This window comes from Bufo bufo, chromosome 4 (assembly GCF_905171765.1).
Source record: "Bufo bufo chromosome 4, aBufBuf1.1, whole genome shotgun sequence".
In the NCBI taxonomy this organism is placed as follows: domain Eukaryota; kingdom Metazoa; phylum Chordata; class Amphibia; order Anura; family Bufonidae; genus Bufo; species Bufo bufo.
In genome coordinates, this window is record NC_053392.1 from 523747213 (window position 1) to 523773173 (window position 25961).

Here is a 25961-nt window from a genome sequence, read left to right on the forward strand (position 1 = left end):
AGGAACAGAAAAAGAGGAAGGGGGGGGGGGTGGCGGCAAGCGCAGCGCCGCCACCCGCGAATCGCTGAGGCCAAAAAGAAAAAAGCCGCCGCACAAGAACGCTCCTGAATTAACTCCCCCCGTGCCGGCGGTGCCCTGCAGACAAGTCCCCAGGTACAATCTCCATGTCTCCCCATAATAGAGAGTCCAGCCCCTTGGGTACACAGAACACAGACAGACATACTTAACTGCCTTTATCTGTGTTCTTCGCCAATCTGAAATGGACCAGCGGTGCCACCTCTTCAGTCCCTGGCACAAGTGACAGGGACCGGGTTGGAGGGCGGGAATAGGTGGCCCCATGGCTGGGGGGAGCATGAAGGTCAAGCTCTCCTGGTCCACTTTGTCTTCTTGTGGGGGGCAGAGCGGTGGAATAAGCGTCCCCCGGGGATACAGAGGGTCTGCCTCTTACGACACTAAGCTAAAAACTGAGCGCTCTCTCCTGTCCGGAGGGGGTATAGCTGGCGGGGGAGGAGCTAACAGTGTTCAGCCTAGTGTCGCCTCCTAGTGGCAGCAAGCAGCTATACCCATGGTCTGTGTCCCCAAAGATATAAGTGAGAAATATCGTTGTTAACTAAGCTAGCTGAGAGGTCTAACAGGTCTGACGAGCAGGAAGAAACCTGATAATTGCTTGTTCAGTCAGCGCATAAAAAAAGTTCTTTCAAAGAGAAGAATAAAAATAAACAAAACAACAAGACGCTCACTATGTTGCTGCAGGGTGAAGGTGAATGTGTCCAGGTAATACAGCAGACTCTTCATAAGGCTGATTTCACATCAGCGTTCAGCCTTTTCGTTCTCCTGCTCCGTTATAGGGGCAGGAGAACAGAAAGGATGGATTCGGCACATAACGGAGCCTACGGACCCCTTAGACTCTAATGGGGTCTGTTAGGTTTCCCCTCAGAAGAGGATTGGAGCAGAGACAAAAGTTGTGCCCGCAGGACTTTTGTCTCTGCTTAAAAATCTTCCTCTGAGCGGAAACCTAACAGACCCCATTATAGACTATGGAGTCCGTAGGCTCTGTTCCGCTCAGTTATGTGCCGAATCTGTCTTTTCCGTTCTTCTGCTCCTATAACGGAGCAGGAGAAGGCTGGACGCTGATGTGAACTCAGCCTAAGGCCTCTTGCACACAAACGTTTACGTTCGTTTTTTTTTGTTCTGTATACGGAACCATTCATTTTAAAGGTTACGCAAAAAAAAAAAAAAAAAACACGGAAGGTACTCCGTATGCCTTCCTTTTGCATATTTCCGTTCAAAGATTGAACATGTCCTATTATTGTCCGCATAACGGACAAGAATAGTACTGTTCTATCAGGGGCCAGCTGTTCCGTTCCCCAAAAAACAGAATGCATACGGACGTCATCCGTATTTTATAAGGATCAGTTTTTTGCGGACCGCAAAATACTGAAAAAGCCATACGGTCGTGTGCAAGAGGCCTAATGCAATGCATTGTTTGGACAGAAACAGAATGTAAGAAGAGAATGGGACTTTTTCTCCCTCTCTGTTTAGTCCCACACATAAGCATGAAAAATGACGTAATACCCAACGCTCAAGAGCACTCTCATGCTTTTTTTTTTTTTTTTTTCTCTATCACATAGTAGGAGGGAGTACACTTTTAGGGACTCGTAAGGGGAATCCCTTAAGACCTGTCTGACACAATGTGTGAGTCACCAACTCTAACAAGTGTCATGCAAACGAGAGCACAGATGTATGTCATACAGAGAAGAGAGAAGACGATTAAGATCTGCGCTCGGACACCAGTAACTTATCAGCTAGCTGCCATGTATAACCAAGTCTAACCTTTACACAATACCATATAACTAACGAGCGGTTTACTATTAACCAATTCAAGACCGGCCATTTACCCGCATCCTAACCAGGCATATTTTCAGTTTAAAGGGGTTGTCCTGTTTCGGCGATTATTGGTTAATAGGCTGATTTTCAATAACAGCCTACATAAAAGTGGGTTGTACCTTTATTTCTTTTTTCAGAGGTCTCCATTCTTCAGACTGGACTTGTGTGATTTTTTTTTGTTCAGCTGTGACACTACTAACTGGTGTGCTAAGCCTCGTCTTCCGCTTAGCAAAGAGCCCTCAGCCCAGTGACATAGGGTTGCAGCGGGTATCGAATTATTGATACCCAACCGATACTTTTGTACCGGTATCGATTCGATACTGGGATTTGATATTTACAGATACTGCGTAGCCTAGTATTGTAGAACATGGCGCGCGCTGCTCTCACAGCTGGGAGACGGGAGGAAGAGGGGAGGGGCTGTGGCCACTGCGCCACCAATGATGATTAACCCATTAATACAAATATAGGCGACGGGTGCCGGCGGCAGAATCACATAGCCGACACCCGGCCTTTGACAGGGCGCTGCGATCCGCGGCACCTGAGCGGTTAACTGCCGCGGATTGCAGCGCCCTGTCATAGAGGTCGGATGCTGGCTATGTGATTCTGCACACAAATACAGGAGGCGCAGAATCACATAGCCGGCACCCGCCTCCTGTATTTGTATTAAAAAATTAAAGTCATTGGTGGCAGTGGCCACAGGGTCCCCTCCCCTCCTTCTCATTGGTGGCAGTAGCAGTTCTGATCGGAGCCCCAGCAGTGTAATCCTGGGGCTCCGATCGGTTACCATGGCAGCCAGGAGGCTACTGAAGCCTTAGCTGCCATGGTAATCTCTCTGCTGCTGTGTGTACTATGCACAGGGCAGCACCGAGAGTGTGAGGTCCTATTCACCCTGATAGAGCTCTATTAGGGTGAATAGGACAAGAGATGAAAAGATACCAGGTTCTAGCCCCCAAGGGGGAAATAGTTATTAAATAAAAAAGTTAAAAAAAATATATATATGAATAATAAATCTAATCAAAATTTTGGTATCGTGACAACCCTACAGTCACATCACCGGCACAGAGGGGCATTCTGGAGCACTAAAGGAGGCTGTTTTGGAGGCGGGAACTTGCAGCGCTAGAGAACGCGCCTCTGTGTCGGTGATGCTAGCATATACATGGAAGCAGGGAGGGTTTGTGCCTGTAAGCTTTGACAAGGGCAGTTTTAGGGGTGTTACCAATAAGGGGAGGAATAACAGGAAGCGGAACACTGATGATGGGGAGTGGTAGGGGCGAAGACGTCAAATCGAGTCGCGATGCTTTGTGGGACCCAAAAGGCAGTGCGGCAGGAAGTGACACAGAGGGAGAGCTGCGATGTAAACAATAACCATCGCAACATCAGCGGAGGAGGGGAAAAATAAAAACACATGGAAACCTTCAGGGGGACGTAAAGCTATATGTAAATGTGATTGCTATTGTCAGTTAAAACGACTGTGATCCCGGACAACCCCTGTAAGTAATTGCATCTTAGAAAGCCATAACTTTTTCCCCCCGTTTGGTTATGTAAATAATTGTTGCACCTTTGTTTGGCGATACATGGAGCTTTATTTTTATGGCATTTTCACTTGTTTATTCACTTAGCATTTTGTTAATTGCTAAAACTAAACTATTAACACTTCTATTTTTTAAAGCATTCTTACTTTGCAGCATTTTCCACACCTGCCTAAGTCTTCTTTCACACTTGCGTTTTGTCTTTCCGTTTCTGAGATCCGTTCAGGGCTCTCACAAGCGGTCCAAATGGGATCAGTTTGCATTCTAATGCATTCTGAATGGAAAAGGATCCGCTCAGAAGGCATCAGTTCAGTCTCCATTCCGCTTTGGAGACGGACACCAAAACGCTGCTTGCAGCCTTTTGGTGTCCGTCTGATGAAACTGAGCCAAACGGATCCGTCCTGGCACACAATGGGAGAAGAGCGTGACGAGGGAGGGAGGGAGAAGAGCGTGACGAGGGAGGGAGGGAGGGAGGGAGAAGAGCGTGACGAGGGAGGGAGGGAGGGAGAAGAGCGTGACGAGGGAGGGAGGGAGAAGAGCGTGACGAGGGAGGGAGGGAGAAGAGCGTGACGAGGAAGGGAGGGAGGGAGGGAGAAGAGCGTGACGATGGAGGGAGGGAGGGAGGGAGAAGAGCGTGACGAGGAAGGGAGGGAGAAGAGCGTGACGAGGAAGGGAGGGAGGGAGGGAGGGAGGGAGAAGAGCGTGACGAGGAAGGGAGGGAGGGAGGGAGAAGAGCGTGACGATGGAGGGAGGGAGGGAGAAGAGCGTGACGAGGGAGGGAGGGAGGGAGGGAGGGAGAAGAGCGTGACGAGGGAGGGAGGGAGGGAGAAGAGCGTGACGAGGGAGGGAGGGAGGGAGGGAGAAGAGCGTGACGAGGGAGGGAGGGAGGGAGAAGAGCGTGACGAGGGAGGGAGGGAGGGAGGGAGAAGAGCGTGACGAGGGAGGGAGGGAGGGAGAAGAGCGTGACGAGGGAGGGAGGGAGGGAGGGAGGGAGAAGAGCGTGACGAGGGAGGGAGAAGAGCGTGACGAGGGAGGGAGGGAGGGAGGGAGGGAGAAGAGCGTGACGAGGGAGGGAGGGAGGGAGGGAGGGAGGGAGGGAGAAGAGCGTGACGAGGGAGGGAGGGAGGGAGGGAGAAGAGCGTGACGAGGGAGGGAGGGAGGGAGGGAGGGAGGGAGGGAGAAGAGCGTGACGAGGGAGGGAGGGAGGGAGGGAGGGAGGGAGAAGAGCGTGACGAGGGAGGGAGGGAGGGAGGGAGGGAGGGAGAAGAGCGTGACGAGGGAGGGAGGGAGGGAGGGAGAAGAGCGTGACGAGGGAGGGAGGGAGGGAGAAGAGCGTGACGAGGGAGGGAGGGAGGGAGGGAGAAGAGCGTGACGAGGGAGGGAGGGAGGGAGGGAGAAGAGCGTGACGAGGGAGGGAGGGAGGGAGGGAGGGAGGGAGAAGAGCGTGACGAGGGAGGGAGGGAGGGAGGGAGAAGAGCGTGACGAGGGAGGGAGGGAGGGAGGGAGGGAGGGAGAAGAGCGTGACGAGGGAGGGAGGGAGGGAGGGAGAAGAGCGTGACGAGGGAGGGAGAAGAGCGTGACGAGGGAGGGAGGGAGGGAGGGAGAAGAGCGTGACGAGGGAGGGAGGGAGGGAGGGAGGGAGAAGAGCGTGACGAGGGAGGGAGGGAGGGAGGGAGAAAAGCGTGACGAGGGAGGGAGGGAGGGAGGGAGGGAGGGAGAAGAGCGTGACGAGGGAGGGAGGGAGGGAGAAGAGCGTGACGAGGGAGGGAGGGAGGGAGAAGAGCGTGACGAGGGAGGGAGGGAGGGAGGGAGAAGAGCGTGACGAGGGAGGGAGGGAGGGAGGGAGGGAGAAGAGCGTGACGAGGGAGGGAGGGAGGGAGGGAGAAGAGCGTGACGAGGGAGGGAGGGAGGGAGGGAGAAGAGCGTGACGAGGGAGGGAGGGAGGGAGAAGAGCGTGACGAGGGAGGGAGGGAGGGAGGGAGGGAGAAGAGCGTGACGAGGGAGGGAGGGAGAAGAGCGTGACGAGGGAGGGAGGGAGGGAGGGAGGGAGAAGAGCGTGACGAGGGAGGGAGGGAGGGAGGGAGGGAGAAGAGCGTGACGAGGGAGGGAGAAGAGCGTGACGAGGGAGGGAGGGAGGGAGGGAGAAGAGCAGAGCGTGACGAGGGAGGGAGGGAGGGAGAAGAGCAGAGCGTGACGAGGGAGGGAGGGAGGGAGAAGAGCAGAGCGTGACGAGGGAGGGAGGGAGGGAGAAGAGCGTGACGAGGGAGGGAGGGAGGGAGAAGAGCGTGACGAGGGAGGGAGGGAGGGAGAAGAGCGTGACGAGGGAGGGAGGGAGGGAGAAGAGCGTGACGAGGGAGGGAGGGAGAAGAGCGTGACGAGGGAGGGAGGGAGGGAGAAGAGCGTGACGAGGGAGGGAGGGAGGGAGGGAGAAGAGCGTGACGAGGGAGGGAGGGAGAAGAGCGTGACGAGGGAGGGAGGGAGGGAGGGAGAAGAGCGTGACGAGGGAGGGAGGGAGGGAGGGAGAAGAGCGGGAGGAGGGAGGGAGGGAGGGAGAAGAGCGTGACGAGGGAGGGAGGGAGGGAGGGAGAAGAGCGTGACGAGGGAGGGAGGGAGGGAGGGAGAAGAGCGTGACGAGGGAGGGAGGGAGGGAGAAGAGCGTGACGAGGGAGGGAGGGAGGGAGAAGAGCGTGACGAGGGAGGGAGGGAGGGAGGGAGAAGAGCGTGACGAGGGAGGGAGGGAGGGAGGGAGAAGAGCGTGACGAGGGAGGGAGGGAGGGAGGGAGAAGAGCGTGACGAGGGAGGGAGGGAGAAGAGCGTGACGAGGGAGGGAGGGAGGAGGGAGAAGAGCGTGACGAGGGAGGGAGGGAGGGAGGGAGGGAGAAGAGCGTGACGAGGGAGGGAGGGAGGGAGGGAGGGAGGGAGGGAGAAGAGCGTGACGAGGGAGGGAGGGAGAAGAGCGTGACGAGGGAGGGAGGGAGGGAGGGAGAAGAGCGTGACGAGGGAGGGAGGGAGGGAGGGAGGGAGAAGAGCGTGACGAGGGAGGGAGGGAGGGAGGGAGGGAGGGAGAAGAGCGTGACGAGGGAGGGAGGGAGGGAGGGAGGGAGGGAGAAGAGCGTGACGAGGGAGGGAGGGAGGGAGGGAGGGAGAAGAGCGTGACGAGGGAGGGAGGGAGGGAGGGAGAAGAGCGTGACGAGGGAGGGAGGGAGGGAGGGAGGGAGAAGAGCGTGACGAGGGAGGGAGGGAGGGAGGGAGGGAGAAGAGCGTGACGAGGGAGGGAGGGAGGGAGGGAGGGAGAAGAGCGTGACGAGGGAGGGAGGGAGGGAGAAGAGCGTGACGAGGGAGGGAGGGAGGGAGGGAGAAGAGCGTGACGAGGGAGGGAGGGAGGGAGAAGAGCGTGACGAGGGAGGGAGGGAGGGAGGGAGAAGAGCGTGACGAGGGAGGGAGGGAGGGAGGGAGGGAGAAGAGCGTGACGAGGGAGGGAGGGAGGGAGGGAGAAGAGCGTGACGAGGGAGGGAGGGAGGGAGAAGAGCGTGACGAGGGAGGGAGGGAGGGAGGGAGGGAGAAGAGCGTGACGAGGGAGGGAGGGAGGGAGGGAGGGAGAAGAGCGTGACGAGGGAGGGAGGGAGGGAGGGAGGGAGAAAAGCGTGACGAGGGAGGGAGAAGAGCGTGACGAGGGAGGGAGGGAGAAGAGCGTGACGAGGGAGGGAGGGAGGGAGGGAGGGAGAAGAGCGTGACGAGGGAGGGAGAAGAGCGTGACGAGGGAGGGAGGGAGGGAGGGAGGGAGGGAGGGAGAAGAGCGTGACGAGGGAGGGAGGGAGGGAGGGAGAAGAGCGTGACGAGGGAGGGAGGGAGGGAGGGAGGGAGAAGAGCGTGACGAGGGAGGGAGAAGAGCGTGACGAGGGAGGGAGGGAGGGAGGGAAGGAGAAGAGCGTGACGAGGGAGGGAGGGAGGGAGGGAGGGAGAAGAGCGTGACGAGGGAGGGAGGGAGAAGAGCGTGACGAGGGAGGGAGGGAGAAGAGCGTGACGAGGGAGGGAGGGAGAAGAGCGTGACGAGGGAGGGAGGGAGAAGAGCGTGACGAGGGAGGGAGGGAGGGAGAAGAGCGTGACGAGGGAGGGAGGGAGGGAGAAGAGCGTGACGAGGGAGGGAGGGAGGGAGAAGAGCGTGACGAGGGAGGGAGAAGAGCGTGACGAGGGAGGGAGAAGAGCGTGACGAGGGAGGGAGAAGAGCGTGACGAGGGAGGGAGGGAGGGAGGGAGGGAGAAGAGCGTGACGAGGGAGGGAGAAGAGCGTGACGAGGGAGGGAGGGAGGGAGGGAAGGAGAAGAGCGTGACGAGGGAGGGAGGGAGGGAGGGAGGGAGAAGAGCGTGACGAGGGAGGGAGAAGAGCGTGACGAGGGAGGGAGGGAGGGAGGGAGAAGAGCGTGACGAGGGAGGGAGGGAGGGAGAAGAGCGTGACGAGGGAGGGAGGGAGGGAGAAGAGCGTGACGAGGGAGGGAGGGAGGGAGGGAGGGAGAAGAGCGTGACGAGGGAGGGAGGGAGGGAGGGAGAAGAGCGTGACGAGGGAGGGAGGGAGGGAGGGAGGGAGAAGAGCGTGACGAGGGAGGGAGGGAGAAGAGCGTGACGAGGGAGGGAGGGAGGGAGGGAGAAGAGCGTGACGAGGGAGGGAGGGAGGGAGGGAGAAGAGCGTGACGAGGGAGGGAGGGAGGGAGAAGGCCGTGACGAGGGAGGGAGGGAGGGAGGGAGGGAGAGAGGGAGGGAGGGAGGGAGAAGAGCGTGACGAGGGAGGGAGAAGAGCGTGACGAGGGAGGGAGGGAGGGAGGGAGGGAGGGAGAAGAGCGTGACGAGGGAGGGAGGGAGGGAGAAGAGCGTGACGAGGGAGGGAGGGAGGGAGGGAGAAGAGCGTGACGAGGGAGGGAGGGAGGGAGGGAGGGAGAAGAGCGTGACGAGGGAGGGAGGGAGGGAGAAGAGCGTGACGAGGGAGGGAGGGAGGTAGAAGAGCGTGACGAGGGAGGGAGGGAGGGAGAAGAGCGTGACGAGGGAGGGAGGGAGGGAGGGAGAAGAGCGTGACGAGGGAGGGAGGGAGGGAGGGAGAAGAGCGAGACGAGGGAGGGAGGGAGGGAGGGAGAAGAGCGTGACGATGGAGGGAGGGAGGGAGGGAGAAGAGCGTGACGAGGGAGGGAGGGAGGGAGGGAGAAGAGCGTGACGAGGGAGGGAGGGAGGGAGGGAGAAGAGCGTGACGAGGGAGGGAGGGAGGGAGGGAGGGAGAAGAGCGTGACGAGGGAGGGAGGGAGGGAGAAGAGCGTGACGAGGGAGGGAGGGAGGGAGGGAGGGAGAAGAGCGTGACGAGGGAGGGAGGGAGGGAGGGAGGGAGGGAGAAGAGCGTGACGAGGGAGGGAGGGAGGGAGGGAGGGAGAAGAGCGTGACGAGGGAGGGAGGGAGGGAGAAGAGCGTGACGAGGGAGGGAGGGAGGGAGAAGAGCGTGACGAGGGAGGGAGGGAGGGAGAAGAGCGTGACGAGGGAGGGAGGGAGGGAGAAGAGCGTGACGAGGGAGGGAGGGAGGGAGAAGAGCGTGACGAGGGAGGGAGGGAGAAGAGCGTGACGAGGGAGGGAGGGAGAAGAGCGTGACGAGGGAGGGAGGGAGAAGAGCGTGACGAGGGAGGGAGGGAGAAGAGCGTGACGAGGGAGGGAGGGAGAAGAGCGTGACGAGGGAGGGAGGGAGAAGAGCGTGACGAGGGAGGGAGGGAGAAGAGCGTGACGAGGGAGGGAGGGAGAAGAGCGTGACGAGGGAGGGAGGGAGAAGAGCGTGACGAGGGAGGGAGGGAGAAGAGCGTGACGAGGGAGGGAGGGAGAAGAGCGTGACGAGGGAGGGAGGGAGAAGAGCGTGACGAGGGAGGGAGGGAGAAGAGCGTGACGAGGGAGGGAGGGGGGGGACAGAAGAGATTGTCTGCAATTGCGGACAAGAATAGGACATGTTCTATTTTTTTGCGGAACGGAGTGCAGACCCGGAAGTGCGGATCCGCAATTCCGTGTCCGGGCAGCACATAGTGCTGCCCCTTAGGAATGAATGGGTCCGCAATTCCGTTCCGCAAAATGCAGAACGAAATTGCGGATGTGTGAATGGAGCCTAAAAGGACACTATAGTCCCAGAACCAGTGCAGTTTAATGTAGTGGTACTGGTGTCTATAGCCTGTTCCTGCAGAGAACAGACACTGTGCAGTACTGGTGTTAAAGGAGCATTATAGTGCCAAGAAAACAAACTCATTTTCCTGGCACTATATAGTTGTTAGGAGTGGGGCACCCTTGTGTCCCCCTCCCACTGGGCTGAAGGGGTTAAAACTCCTTCAGCCACTTATCTTTCTCCAGCGTCGGCACTGGGAACTCTTCTCCCCGATCCTCCTCTCAGCTATGAATGCGCGCGCATTCAAAACTATGTTCCGCGTCTTCCCACTGTAATTTTCACAGTGAGAATCGCGGAAGCACCTCTAGCGGCTGTCAGGGAGACAAGAAGCTTGATTAACCCTAAGAGAAACATAGCAGTTCTTTTAATTTAAATGCTGAGAAAGGGGTGGAAAATATGTGATGTCATGATATGTGCAGATCATCTGATAAGGGGGGGGGGCGGTAATTTTTATCTTGCGTAGGGCGGCAAAAATCCTTGCACCGGCCCTGAATGTTCATGCACAAACCTAAGGCCTCTTTCACACGGGCGTTGCGGGAACACGCGCGATTTATGCGCGCGAGTGCAAAACATTGTAATGCGTTTTGCACTCGCGTGAGAAAAATCGGCATGTTTGGTACCCAAACACGAACTTCTTCACAGATGTTCGGGCTTGGGATCGGTGTTCTGTAGATTGTATTATTTTCCCTTATAACATGGTTATAAAGGGAAAATAATAGCATTCTGAATACAGAATGCATAGTACAATAGGGGTGGAGGGGTTAAAAAAAAAAAATTTAACTCGCCTTAGTCCACTTGATCGCGCTGACGGCATCTCCTTCTTTGCCGATTGTAGGAACAGGACCTGTGGTGACGTCACTCTGGTCATCACATGATCCATCACCATGGTAAAAGATCATGTGATGACCGGAGAGTGACGTCACCACAGGTCCTGTTCCTACAATCAACAAAGAAGGAGATGCCGTCAGCGCGATCAAGTGGACTAAGGTGAGTTAAATTATTATTATTATTTTTTTTTTTAACCCCTCCAGCGCTATTTTACTATGCATTCTGTATTCAGAATGCTATTATTTTCCCTTATAACCATGTTATAAGGGGAAATAATAATGATCGGGTCATGCTCTATATTCAGCGTGAAAAACGCTGAATATAGAGCATGCTGCGATTTTCACGCAACGCACAAGTGATGCTTGAAAATCACTGCTCATGTGAACAGCCCCATAGAAACGAATGGGTCGGTATTCAGTGCGCGTGCAATGCATTCAACTCACGCATCGCATCCGCACGGAATACTTGCCCGTGTGAAAGGGGCCTAAGAGATCTGTACACCAGATGTCACTGTGCTGGCCACGCCCCCCTGCTCTGCCGGCTGCTGCTTATTGCTCTTTCCCAGGATTCTTAACCCCTTCAGGAGCACAGACTCAGGGCTGAAGTGTTTACTGTGTAGCTGCAGGCAGTAAGGAGACAAATGCTGGCTGAAAGAGAAGTTCTGCAGAGGATTGCAGGTAGGGGGAAGATCCTGTGTGTATTAGCAGTGTTATTATACAGCTGGGACTTGTAGTCCTACACATACAACATGCTGCAGAGTCTCCCAGCAGGCAGACATGTCACTCAGGGCAGCTCTTGTATCCACTTCCTTAGCAGTGCAGGGGGAGGGGTAGACATTGTTTTTATTACAAGTAAACAAAGGGCCCGAAAAGAACCAGGGAAATTAGGAAATAAATATTTATTTTGCCTAAAACTTGCTTAGCTTAGGCTACTTTCACACTCGCGTTTGGTGCGGATCGGTCTTGTATCTGCACAGACAGATCCGCACCGATAATGCAAACGCTTATATCCGTTCATAACGGATCCATTTGCATTATTCATTTTTAAAAAAAGTCTAAGTCAAAAAGGATCCGTCTTGACTTACATTGAAAGTCAATGGGGGGGGCGGATCCGTTTTCAATTGCACCATATTGTGTCAGTGAAAAACGGATCCATCCCTATTGACTTACATTGTAAGTCAGGACGGATCTGTTTGGCTCCGCATCGTCAGACTGTCATTAAAACGCTGCAAGCTGCGTTTTAGTGACCATCTAAAAAACGCAACGGAGACCAAACGCAGCCAAATTGATGCATTCTGAACGGATCCTTATTCATTCAGAATGTATTGGGGCTGAACGGATCTCACAAACGGACCCAGAAACGCCAGTGTGAAAGTAGCCTTAGTTATATATCGCTGACCATCAGATTAAGGCTACTCACAAGCGGCCCCGAACGCATCCAAATGCATTGGGATGGCTCCGCTTGGCCTCCGTTCCGCTCAGCAGGCGGACACCCGAACGCAGCTTGCAGCGTTCGGGTGTCCGCCTGGCCGTGCGGAGCCAAACGGATCCGTCCAGACTTATAATGTAAGTCAATGGGGACGGATCCGTTTGAAGTTGACACAATATGGTGCAATTTCAAACGGATCCGTCCCCCATTGACTTTCAATGCAAAGTCTGGACGGATCCGTCTGACTAACTTTCACACTTAGATTTTCTTCTGAAATATAATGCAGACGGATCCGTTCTGAACGGATACCATCGTTTGCATTATAGGAGCGGATCCGTCTGTGCAGACACCAGACGGATCCGCTCCGAACGCAAGTGTGAAAGTAGCCTTACAGTGCTATATTTTTTTTTCCATAACTCGGACAACCCCTTTAACAGCTGCAATGTACCATTCAAGACTCGGATTGCTGAGGCCTATGATTGGCTGCAGCAGTCATGGGACCAAGATACTTCCTGGGCCTGTGGGGACCAGAAGCATCAAGGAATGAAGCAGCGGTGGGACCACAGACAGACGAGTGGGTCTGTATTAAGAAGGGGTTTTCAAGCCATGTCAAATTTACTTTCGAAAACCGATTAGAATGTCATAAAAAATAAAAAAGTAGTGATACATTTCTCATCCCAGCCACCCTCCCTCTTGATGGATGTGACTGCTGCAGCATTTCATTTTCAGCATAAAGCTGGAATAAAACCCCCTCCAAAAAAATAAATAAAAAGGAATTGTGGGACTATTTCTCTATTTCACCCACAAATAATTTTTTCCCTTTTCCAATATAAGACACAGTAAATTTAATGGCGCCATCAAAAAGTGTTTTACAGATCTTCATTTTATTGTATGCATGATGTTCTACAACATGAAGATTAGCAGCTGCAGAAGTTAGAACACACCACCTATTCACCTCTTCTATAACACAGTCTGTATCTCATTGCAGCATTATTTGATAGGGGGAGGGGAATTTTTTAATGCCAAATTCCCTAGAAGCTGCCCTGCAACTGAGCACCATTCACTTTTCTCTAGGAATTATGGAGGTCTCAGCCGCTGGACCCATGCAATCAGTACATGTTGGCATATCTAACTGTAGTGAGAAAACTCCCTTAGGGGGGTATTCCGGTTGTTTCAAATTATCCCCTAGATAACTATTAGGTCGGTCAGGGTCCTACCGCTGGGACCCCCACCAATCACAAGAACAGGGGCCCCAATTCTAGAAAGAGCTGAGTGCTGTACTCAGCTATCTGCAAATCCATAGAAATTAATGGAGCGGCCGCGTTGATATTAGGGGGGCTGCAGGGGCCCCGTTCTCATGATCAGTGGGGGTCCAAAGCAGTAGGATTTAATAGATACCCCCCTATCCTGTGGATAGAAATAACTTGAAACAACCGGAATATGCCTTTAAAGTATAAAAGCAAGACATCATAAGCGTGCACAAATATTTTACTTGTGCAAGTGCTCCCTCTGCTGGTGAATTGGTAAAATATACGATTTTTGTCTGTAAATGGGTTTTCTGAGATTCTGATATTGATGACCTATCCTCTATATAGGTCATCAGTATATGATCAGTGGGGGTCCAACATCTGGGACCCCTGACGATCAGCTGTTTGAGGCGGCTGCGGCCCTCTGGTCAGCACCGCTGCCTCCTCGCAGCTTACAAAGCAAAGCAATGCTCGTCTTTACAGCTCAGCCACATGACCGGCAAACATGACGTCACTGGCCTAGTTGATCGGTGGCAGTGCCGGGAGTCGGACCCCCATGATCAAATATTGATTACCTACCCTGAGGACAGGTCATCAATATTAAACAGTCATAAAACCTCTTTAAAGTTCAAAAACATGTATTTGTTTGGTCACTATATCATATGCATGTTTAGTCACCACTACATCAGCTGTAAAGCTACTATGAAAGGGCGTCTCATACGTTTCCCTCTCTGATGGCAGTATAGTGCAGTGACAGGCCCACTGATTTCAGAGGTCTTTTATTTGTCATTAACCCTTAGAGGACCGGGCGATTTTCTATTTTTGTGTTTCCGTTTTTCACTGCTTTCCCAGAGTCATAACTGTTTTTATTTTTCCGTTTACATAGTCTGATGAGGGCTTATTTTTTGCGGGACAAGTTGTGCTTTCTAATGGCACCATTTCTGGTTGCATTTAAAGTAGTGGGAGGCAGGAACAAAAATTCCAAATGGGGTGGAATTGGAAAAAAAAACGCAATTCTGACAGTTTTATTTTTCTTTTACATTCACTATGAAGAACAATTGACCCGTGTCCTTCATTCTCCAGGTCAGTACGATTACAACGATACCACACTTGTATATGTTTTCTTGCATTTTAATACATTTAAAAAACTTTTACACTTTTTTTTATCATTACCATATTTTGACCCCTATAACTTCTTTGTAGTTACGCGTATGGTGCTATGTGAGGGCTCATCTTTGGTAGGGTGATCTTTACTTTTCAGTGATACCATTTTGAAGTGTGTGTGACTTTTTGGTAATTTTTTTATAAAAAATTTGAGGGGAAATTAAGTGACAAAAAAATTGGCAAATTGGCCATTTTATTTTATTTTTTTTACTTTACGCCATTCGCTGTATGGGATTGGGATTAATATTGTTCGATTTTAATAGTAGTAGTTTAATAGTAAGGACGTGCCAATATATATATATATATATATATATATATATATATTTTTTTTTTTTTTTATCTTTTTCTTCTTCTTTTTTTAAGTCACCCTGGGTGACTATAACTATAACTGGCTGGCATTGCAAAATTGCCCATTGTGTTCATTGATGGCTACATAACCATTAGAATTCGAAGTTGATTAGTTCAAACACTTTGGGGGAGATTAACTGGTGTAAAGTAGAACTCGCCACGGCATCTGAGGGGTGGAATGTATGTGATCAGCATTATGGCTGATCCCATAAATGTGCTGTGGGTCTCACAGCAGAACCCCGGTGGTCCTGGTGCCCGCTCCCTCCCTAAGGCACTGCCTGTAAACGCTGTACATGCTGACAGGTGATAGACAGAACACAGGTATTTTGCACATAGGAAAGTATGAGTAAAGTAGTAAAGTTTTGAGTAGAGTATGGGTGTCCTGAGGATTGAATGGTCTGGGGCTGGGGAAATGTATGAACATGAGTGCCACTGCAATGTTTGCAGGCTGCTCCGGTCAATGGGTGGCAGGCGTTAGGGATTTTACAAGAATATAACTGAAAAGCTAAATAATGTTATGTTAGTTTGGAAAGAATACTAATATTCCCTTACCTCTCTCACTAATAGCTGTGCTGGGAGGGACACTGAGAAAACAAAGTCTTGAAACTCGTACCCAGCGGACTGGACGTTATGGAAAATCTAGAGATAAAAAAAAGATAGGCACACTGTCAGTTTATAAAAAGGAATATCAAGTAATGGACGACACTAAAGAAATCTGCAATCACTGTGCAAGTCTATGGCCATACTGCTTGAAAGTATACACAAGTGTCAAACTAATGACTGTACAGCGAGACATCGAGAAGCAAAGTGTACAAGGAAATGGGAAAGACAGTTTTAAGGGGGTTCACCACCTTTTTAACATATTTTAGGTCCCCACCTCGCCACGGGACCTGTGGAGGGAGGCATACTTACCTGTACCTGTTGCTCAGTGTTAGCTCCTTCTCTTCGCAGTGTTCCTGCTTATCAATGGGAAGGGGGGGTTATGTGTGCCGCTGCAGCCAATGAGTGGCCGAGGCCGTGATGTGTCCCCATGCAGCACATCACTGGGTCATATGCCACTTGGGTAACACATCACCGCTGCGACCAGTCAATGGCTGCAGTAGCACATAACCCGTGTCCATGTCAGAAGTTGACAAGCAAGGATTGGAGCTCTGCAGACAGAACCAAACTGCAGGGAACAGGTTAAGTATGCTTCCTTCCACAGGTCTATTGGGGAGGGGGGGGGGTCCAAATTTTTTTTCCAAAGGTGCAAAACCCTTTTAAAGTTTAAGGTCTATAATAAGCCACTAGGGTGCATGGCATCAATCTGCAGCCACTGCGTGCAGAAAACCCGCAGCATTTTACAGTAGCAGCAAAAACGAATGCGAGCATGTGCCCATATTATAGCTTCGTGAGTAGGCCTGACTCGTGCAGGGTCTCCATTACTGCACACGGGGACAATACCTTTTTAACAAACTCTGTACTGCAGTGCTGCTGCAGAATCCCCAGGCACACATTACATGTCTGAGGCTCTTCGCATACATCAGCATCTTTGACATTTCCAGAGATCTCATTCTTGCACCCATCCAAAGCTTCCAACCGGACCTTCTTAGTAGGTGGGGAAATGTCTCCATCACTTCGCAGGAACTTCCACAACTCAGCAGCCAGTTCCTAAAATTGAAATAATGTATATAAGTACATACCGTAAATTTGGATTTACCGGTCTCTTTAGACTTCCTTTTATATCCATGTAACATAATTTAAACTTTTAACCTGTAATTTTGATATTAATGTTCTCAAAGCTCTTACTACCAGGAGAACCAACATAAATACTGAATACATCCAGAAGGCAAGATGCGCTGCATAAAATACTGTCAGGGTGAAAATGGCCACACATTGGGATACATTTATTAATCCTATAGATGGCACAGGCTTAGGCTACTTTCACATCTGCGCTTTCCCTTTCCGCTATTGAGATCCGTCATAGGGTCTCAATAGCGGGGGAAAATGTTTCAGTTTTGTCCCTTCATTGTCAATGGGGACAAAACTGAACTGAAGGGGACGGAGTGCACCAGAATGTATTCTGTTCTGTTTCATTGCATTCCCATGACGCACACAAAAGTCCTGGTTTTGAGTGCGTCCTGGGATGCGGAAAATGGATCTGTCCCCCATTGACTTACAATGGTTTTAGAGACAGATCAGTCATTGCTATGTTACAACCAGATCCGTTAATAACGGATGCAGACGGTTGTATTATCCTAAGCGCTCGTTCACACAAACGTGTGCTGCCCGTTGCCGTATTGCGGACCGCATTTGCGGATCCGCAATACACGGGCACCGTTCCGTGTGCATTCCGCATCACGGATGCGCACCCATTCGGCTGGGCTATGGTCGGTGCCCATGCATTGCAGACCGCAATTTGCGGTCCACAGCACGGGCACGGGCTTCACACAGTCGTGTGAACGAGCCCTAATGGAAGCGTTTTTTGCTGATCCATGACGGATCCAACAAAAACGCAGATGTGAAAGTAGCCTTAGGCCGGCTGTCTAGACCTGCACCAGATTTATCACAGGGGCTCAGGCTGGATGATAAATGAAGTGAAGGGAGAGACACTTTTCTCTATACCAACTATTGGTTGACTTTGTTTGGGATGGCAGAATGGTGGTGTAATTTGGGCACCAAATGTTGCTATGCCATGTCCCTGTCACATGATGCCTTGCCCCTTGTCTGACTAGGCGCCGAAAATGTCTCTAAATCTATATGTGCAAAATTGCACCACATTGCAAGTTTTGGCCACAATCAACACTATAAAACCACTGCCTAGTAGGGCTGATCATGGTAAATTAAGTCAGCCTTCTATGGCTGCAATTGGATATACCATTGCAGCAAAATTCATACTTATTTTTATGCAAATGAGGTGGTCGGAGTACCGAGGGGCTGGTCTAGCCCCATGGTGCACTACTTCACCTCCTCCTATCCCTATCTGCCGCTCTCCCTCCTGCACTGATTGACAGGGGAAGGCATCACCACTGTTTGGATGCCTTGGATGCCTGCTCCTGAAATTCTGCACATGTGCCTGTGAGATTTCAATCAGGAAATGCACAGCGCAGACCTCAGAGTGGGGACGGCTTCATGAGCTGCACTGCGCATGCGCCGATAAAAATCTCGCTGGTGCATACTCTTTGTTGTATATAGCAACTGATCACAGCACAGCTTTCATTTTTCAAGAGCAGAAAATGAAATGAAAGCTGCGCTGCGATGGGTTGCTATGGGCTACAACGACCACTTTTCTTTCAGACGGTGTCATAAACCTTCCCCATCGTTAATACAGACCTGGTATGGAAGCCGATAAGGTGCTGGGAATCCGACGCAGCAGAAACGGAGAACACATCTAGGGCATGTTCCGGAAGTCAACAGCAGCTCAGCGACTGGCTTGTACTTTTCTTCTAGCAGAAGCATGTTATGTGGCCTGCGAGACAAAAAATACACTTTTTATGGCAGTATATCACAGGAACAATACACCATGAATATGTCTGTGCTTCTTATATTAAAGGGGTTGTCTCACTTCAGCAAATAACATTTATCATGTAGAGAAAGTTAATACAAGGCACTTACTAATGTATTGCGATTGTCCATATTGCCTCCTTTGCTGCCTGGATTCATTTTTCCATCACATCATACACTGCCTGTTTCCATGGTTACAGACCACCCTGCAATCTATCAGCGGTGGCTGTGCATGGATACTATGGAAAAAAGCACTAGCCTATGTGAGCTCCCACGTTCCAGGCCACCAGAGAGGCCGGCACGTTTTCCTATAGTGTGCAAGCTCGACCACTGCTGATGGATTGCAGGGTGGTCGTAACCATGGAAACGAGCAGTGTATAATGTGATGGCAAAAATGAATCCAGGTAGTAAAGGAGGCAATATGGACAATCAGAACACATTAGTAAGTGCCTTGTATTAACTTTCTCTACATGATAAATGTTATTTGCTGAAGTGACACAACCCCTTTAAATAAGATCTATAAGTTCACATCAGTCCCTGCAAGACAACACGTGCTGCATCGTGAGACATAGTGTTTTCTACAGTGTAATGCAGAGGACACTACATATACCAGAAAGCACTACATCACTGTATTCACATCTCCGGCAGTAACTCCGGTATTCTACCGGCTGAGGAAAGGACTACCAGAGTTACCGTATCTGGCATAGCTGGACACTGCTCAACACCCCCGGATCCCCATTATAAATATACATGCAGTGTTCTGGCTGTGTACAGCATTCTCCGGCTATGCTGCACACAGATTTTCCATTTTTCTATTACTCATGAGACAACCCCTTTAAAGAGGACCTTTCATAGTTTTTTATTAATTGAGGTAAATACCTTTACTTGCTGATGCTGCCACCCTGCCTGATTTATTAAAATATCGCTCCTGCGCCCCGCTGTAGTTTTCCCGCTTAGTATGCTAATACTGAGCATCGGTACAGGGAGGAGGAGACCCCAGGGTTTCTCAATGGGCGTCTCCTTCTCCCTGGCTGTGCCGCGATCCAATCACAGCAGAGAGCGTCACAGCCAGGGAGAAGCAGACGCTGCTTGAGAAACCCTGGGGTCTCCTCCTCCCTGTACCGATGCTCAGTATTAGCATACTGAGCGCGAAAAATACAGGGGGGCACAGCGGGGCGTAGGAGCGATATTTGAAAAAAATTTGACAGGGTGGCAGCATCAGCAGTACCCCGCAAGTAAAGGTATTTATCTCAATTAATAAAAAAAAAACATGAAAGGTCATCTTTAAAGGGGTTTTCCTGGATTTTGACACTGATGGTTAGGGAGATCTCGTTCACTGGTCACATGGTCTAGGCACAGCCCAGTCCCATTCCTTTATTAAACAGAAATATGCCTTAATTAGGTATATTTATGGCGCAAAGGTCCTTTGCGTCACAATCTGTGACTTCTCCCTGCTCACGCCAAGTCTAAAAAAGGGGAGCGTGGGCGTAGAAAAGGGTCTAAATGTAAGACAGCTCGGAAGCTGCCAAAGTTATATAGAGGCCGGCGCCTCTTTAAAACTTTGGCGGATCCTTTGTCAGCACAGAGCCTTATTAAGACCGACGTCTGAAACGGCAGTCTTAATGTATGTGCCCCTCAGTGTGTCAAAGTGGAACAATTTGGCCCATTTTTTAGACAGATTTTTGACGCAGACACATTAGTAAATCCACTGTGTGCAAAGAATGCAAAAAATAAAAAAGTCATAAAACCAACGGGTGAATAAAAAATAAAAACAATAAGAGAATGCAGCGTTTAGGGCTCTTTCATACGAACAAGTTTTTCGTCTGAATGCGATGTGTGTGGTGAACACATGGCATCCGGACTGAATCTTGACCCATTCAAATCAGTGGATCAGTGCATATGAGTGTCGTTTTTCACGCATCATTTCTATGCGTAGACTGTCTATGCCAGGCATCCTCAAACTGCGGTCCTCCAACTGTTGCAAAACTACAACTCCCAGCATGCCCGAACAGCCTACAGGTATCAGCCTACAGCAGGGCATTGTGGGAGTTGTAATTTTACAACAGCTGGAGGGCCGCAGTTTGAGGATGCCTGGTCTTTGCTCCTGAAGGGGATTTTATATACATTCCCCAAAACGCGTTGAGCTTCTTTCTAATAAGAAACCTTATGTTTGGAAGTACCCCGGGTCATCATCCTTGTGGACGTGGTGGTTTTAACATACTACAGGCGATCTCGGCGAGGGAGGAGAGGGTGTCAAGTGTCTTGAGTTTATCTTGTACACCCCCCCCTCCCCCTCCCTAGTGGAGTAAGGGACATATTCGATTCAACTGGCCTGTCAATTCACTGTGTATACCGCCTATGTGTATACTTTTTATGAGCTAAAAGATAAGATTGCTCTTTTTTATACCAATTGTGCCGTTTTTTTCTATTCACATGTCGCGTCCCATACACTTGTTGTTCTTATTGTCCACAGAAGTGTCATTCTTCACGTGGGGAAAACACATGTCATCCGGATATAGAACCATCAGTTTTTTCCTGAACAGATTCTGACATAATCTGTATCTCTTACGTGAAAGAAGCCTAATTCCGGTGGATTTTTTATATACAGGTAAATAAACGCCAGTACCAAATTCATATGTGTGAGGACGCTGAGGCCTACTTCACACGAGCGAAGCCCCATTCACTTCTATGGAACCAGAGCTGTGTGAAAGAAAACGCAGAATATAGAACACGCTGCGCTTTTTCCTGAACGCAGAAATGACGCGTGAAAAACCACGCTCATGTGCACAGACCCATTGAAATGGACGGATCAGGATTCAATCCGGATGCTGTCTGTTCACAACAAACATTGCATCCTGATGGAAAACTGATGTAAAAGAGGCCTAAAACGGGTTAAAGGGGACATATCCCCATCTTCCTCCCTCTGCAGTGTTCCCAGTGACATCATTGGCGCTAATGGGCGGTCTTTAGCTCTGGCCTGTTTCACAGACTAGGGCAGCGCTAAAGCCCATTAGTGCTGGTGACGTCACCTGGTTCACTGCTGGGCGGAAGCCTGTGCCTAGCAGTCCCTATGGAGAGCCCGGTACGTCACTGGATCTCTGCACTCACCCATCATCCCACACCTTCTTTGACTGCAGTAATGAATTACTCATCAAATGAAGGGCTTATTTACATGGCCATAAGTGTTTCGTGGTGCGCAAATCGTGAATCCGCAAAAACACGGATACTGGGCGAGTGCATGCTGCCATTTTTTTTCCGCATTTTGTGTGGCCCCATTTTGTGTGGCCCCACTGTGGCTGCCACTATGATCGGTAGCAACAATGCAGATGTGAACAGAGCCAAAGACTCATGATGTGAACAGTAGTCTGTCAATGCACCGAATGCACCTTATATAGTGTGTGTGTATATAATATTATATTATATATATATATACACACACACAATATAAGTACATTATACACCGCCCTTCTTGTCATGCAGCTCCCTCTTACCTATGCGCTGGATAATGATGATGAGACAGGGTCCAGCGATGTGCTGCACAGGAATAGCTTGTGAATGAATTAGGAAGCGATACCTCAGACCGGACACATGAGTGCTCAGCACAGCAGAACTATGTGCAACACGAGTGCGTGGTAAAACACACACGGACCGAAGTGTTTGTGTCCCGTGTACCGGGGGAAGACTTAAAGGAACGGACAGGCAGCTTCAGTGTGAACCTGTGGAGAAACTGAGGTGGCTGCAGCGTAAGCGCTCCCCCTGCTGGCTGCTCTACGGAAATACATGCCTCACATGGCCAAGACGTCTTCAATTATGCTTGTTTTAAGATTTGAAGGAGTTATTGAAAACCATAGTTCAGGCAGTTTATTCTATAAACATTGCCATTTACAGTTCCCTTATAGACAAATTGAAAAAATGTGGGCAGCGCCCCTCCTCCTCACCAGACCTGTGGAAGGAAGTACACTTTCCTGCTCCCTGCTGTTTGGTTCACTACACTCAGGTTCCCCTGCTTGTCAACTTCTGGAGTGGATGGGGTGTGCTGCTGCAGCCAATGACTGGCTGCAGCAGTGATGTGTCCCCCAAGCAGCATATAACCGGGCGGGTCATGTGCTGCTTAGGGGACATACCGCTGCAGCCAGTGACTGGCTAACTGGCAGGGAATTCTAGGTGTGCTAACATGCTACATGTCCTCTTTTTAAGGGTTCATCCAGCTGTGTACAAGCTTAGAACCAGCAGGGGGCGCTCTTCATTCTTTGCCACTCCAGGGTCGGAGCATACTACCAGGGCTCATGCCACCCTAGGCACGGAGATTAATATGGCCTATTTCACTGGCTGCCACAACAAGGGAAATTGATCATAGACCAGTGTTATACGCTGGTCCATAATGTCCGCTGAGCGGCAGGAGGATCATGCGCCCAATTTATGACTAGCTTTTTTTTTATATAACCTACTCTTTAGAGCCCATTAGGAACCTGCAAGATTTTTTGCTGCATCCAGAAGATCTCCATTCCCAGTTCCTCTCCACGATGTCACCACCCAAAATGTCATCTCGCCAACCACAGAAGGGCAGGAATGAAGCCTTTGTTTGTTTTGTATCAAAGTTCCAGCGTAGAGAAAACCCCTAAAAATCACAATTTTAATGATATACCTTAAAAAAGATCCCAGTTGGACCTACTATACAAAAAACAAAAAACAAAAAAATACATACAGGGTATGTAATGAGACCCACAATCATAGAGGCCTCCCCTCAGTTACTGCTCCCCCTGGTAGGCGCCTAAATTTCCCTGTAGGGTCTATAGCCAGTCTGTTACTGGTCATAGCAAGTGGTCTGAATAATTAAGTCCATGCCAAATTTTAGGTCTTCTAAATGTATGTTTTTACCATACTTTCTCATTATCAGCTATTTATGGGGGAAAACCTGATTATTTTATTTTAGCACAAGGCCGCAACATAACAAAACGTGAAAAAACTGAATCTGAAGACTTTCTGAAGGCACTGTATATCCCTTACGCCACCAAAAGATGGGCTATAGGGGTTTTCCTACGGAATAGGTCATCAGTATCTGATTGCAGTGGGTCCAACTTCTGGAACCCCAGCAGATCAGCTGATTAAAGATGGCGGCCTCTTCCTAGGTCACTGATGTCAAGTTCACCACTCAGATGGTCTATGTGCAGCCCAGTATCATTCAAGTAAATGGGGCTGAGCCACAATACCAAGCACAGCCGCTGTACAGTGTATGGTGCCGAGTTAAGGGTGAGTTCACATCTGCTTTGGAGGTTCCGTTCGCAGATTCCATTAAGAGGACAGGAATTTTTCATCCGGTTAAAAACAAGATTCCTAACAGAAATTGAGCGGACTCTAGTGTAGTCAATGGAGTCTGTCCAGCTCTGTTCGGATCAGTTATGTGCCCTATCCGCCACTTTTGTTATTTCCTCTAACGGAGCAGAACAATGGAAAAATAATGTGATGTGAACACAGCCAAAGCTGTGAGTAGGCCAGTTGTTGCCGGGCATCGTACCCCACCAATCACATACTGCTGACCTATCCTGAGGATAGCTCATCAGTATTAAACACTCAGACAACCCCTTTAAGGGCATTATGTGCCCGTAAAATGAGATCTACAATAGCAGGCATAGATTTCGGTCATCATTTATGCCAGAAAGCTGATGTAAATGATGATGGATCTGCTGGGACCGATGTCCCTGCCCGCTCTCTACCCAAGTCACTAACCCTTATCAGAAAGGAAAGTGGCAAGGGCGGCATAGAAATGGCATTTGTAGATGGCACTAGAAGGATTATTGACCCTTCTCTATTCCTAGCTTTGGACGCTGAGAAGGCGTTCGATCCAGTGCATTGGGGCTATTGAGAGCAGTATTAAACAGGTTTGGGTTCTTTGGAAACATATTTAATGCAATCTCGAATGGGATAAGAGAGGGTTGCCCGCTATCCCCTATTATTTTTGCACTTGTAGTAAAACTCCTGGCAGAGAAAACTAGATCCCATAGAGATATCCCTGGACTAAAAGTAGGGAATACTAACCACAAAATAGGACTTCGCAGACAGCATCATTCTTGCCTTCTCTGATGCTATTAATTCACTTCCTAAAATAATGCAGGTATTATCCTCGTTTAGTGCTGTTTCTCATTACAAACCGAATACCACTAAGCGCCAAATTCTAAACCTGGGCCTAAGAAATCGCCGCGGCCATATCAACTGGCTCTATAAAAATATCACATGAGCTAACCCCTCAGGTGCACACCGTCCAAAAAAAAAAAAAAAAACTGTGCTAAAAAAAAAAATTTTTTGTCACCTTACATCACTAAAAGTGCAGCACCAAGAGATCAAAAAGGTGTTTGCCCCCCAAAATAGTACCAATCTAACCGTCACCTCATCCCACAAAAAATGAGCCCCTACCTAAGACAATCTCCTAAAAATAGAAATAAACTATGGCTCTCAGACTATGGAGACACTAAAACATGATTTTTTTTGTTTCAAAAATATTATTGTGTTAAATGTAAAAAAAAAATTAAAAAGTAGACATATTAGGTATCACCGCGTCCGTAACAGCCTGCTCTAAAAAAAAATACCACATGACCTAACCCCTCAGGTGAACACCGTAAAAAGTATAAAATAAAAACAGTGTAAAAAAAGCCATTTTTTTGTCAACTTACATCACAAAAAGTGTAATACCAAGTGATCAAAAAGTTATACGCACCCCACAATAGTACCAATGAAACCGTCATCTCATCCCACAAAAAATGAGATCCTAGCTAAGACAATCGCTCAAAAAATATAAAAAACTAGGGTTCTCCGAATATGTAGACTCTGAAACATGATTTTTTTTTATTCAAAAATGCTGTTATTGTGTAAAACCTAAATAAATAAAAATAAGTATACATATTAGGTATCGCCACATCCGTAAGAACCTGCTGTATAAAAATATCACATGACCTAATCCCTCAGGTCAAAAAAACAAAAAATGTGTATAAAAAAAGGCATTTCTTGTCACCTTACATCACAAAAAGTGTAATAGCAAGCGATCAAAAAGTCATACGCACCCTAAAATAGTGCCAATCAAACCTCAAAACGTCATCTCATACCGAAAAAGATGAGCCCCTAAATAAGACAGTCGCCCAAAAAAAAATAAAAAAATATGGCTTTCAGAATATGGAGACACTGCTTTATTATGTAAAACTGGAACTAACAACCTGCTCTATATAAATACAACCTGCTCTATATAAATACAACCTGCTCTATATAAATACAACCTGCTCTATATAAATACCACATGATCTAACCTGTCAGATGAACATTGTAATTAACAAAAAAAATAAAATGGTCCCAAAACAGATATTTTTTGTTACCTTGCTTCACAAAAAGTGTAATATAGAGCAATCAAAAATCATATGTACCCTAAAATAGTACCAACACAACTGCCACCTTATCCGTTAGTTTCCAAAATTGGGTCTTTTTTTGGAGTTTCTCTTCTGGGGGTGCATCAGGGGGTCTTCAAATGTGACATGGCAGCTTAAAATTATCCCAGTGAAATCTGCCTTCCAAAAACCATATGGCGTTCCTTTCCTTCTGCGCCCTGCCGTGTGCCCGTACAGCAGTTTATGACCACATATGGGGTGTTTTTGTAAACTACAGAATCAGGGCAATAAATATTGAGTTTTGTTTGGCTGTTAACCCTTGCTTTGTTAGTGGAAAAAATTGATTAAAATGGAAAATCTGCCAAAAAAGTGAAATTCTGAAATTTCATCTCCATTTTCCATTATTCTTGTGGAACACCTAAAGGGTTAACAACGTTTGTAAAATCAGTTTTGAATACCCTGAGGGGTGTAGTTTGTAAAATGGGGTCATTTTTGGGTAG

General features: G+C 49.3%; 1 protein-coding gene across 2 annotated transcripts in view; it reads right to left on the reverse strand.

Annotated features, from left to right (window-relative positions):
• Window positions 1–21733, reverse strand: part of PUS10 (pseudouridine synthase 10) — a 121338-nt gene extending 99605 nt beyond the window's left edge. For both annotated transcript variants that reach the window (XM_040429727.1, XM_040429728.1), the window contains exons 1-4: window positions 21583–21733; window positions 17921–18056; window positions 16052–16258; window positions 15161–15247 (exon numbers count right to left, since the gene is read on the reverse strand). In XM_040429727.1, coding sequence (XP_040285661.1) covers window positions 15161–15247; window positions 16052–16258; window positions 17921–18046 — 420 coding nt within the window. In that variant the 5' untranslated portion in view covers window positions 18047–18056; window positions 21583–21733. The remainder of the gene's footprint in view (window positions 1–15160; window positions 15248–16051; window positions 16259–17920; window positions 18057–21582) is intronic.
• Window positions 21734–25961: the final 4228 nt, after the last annotated feature.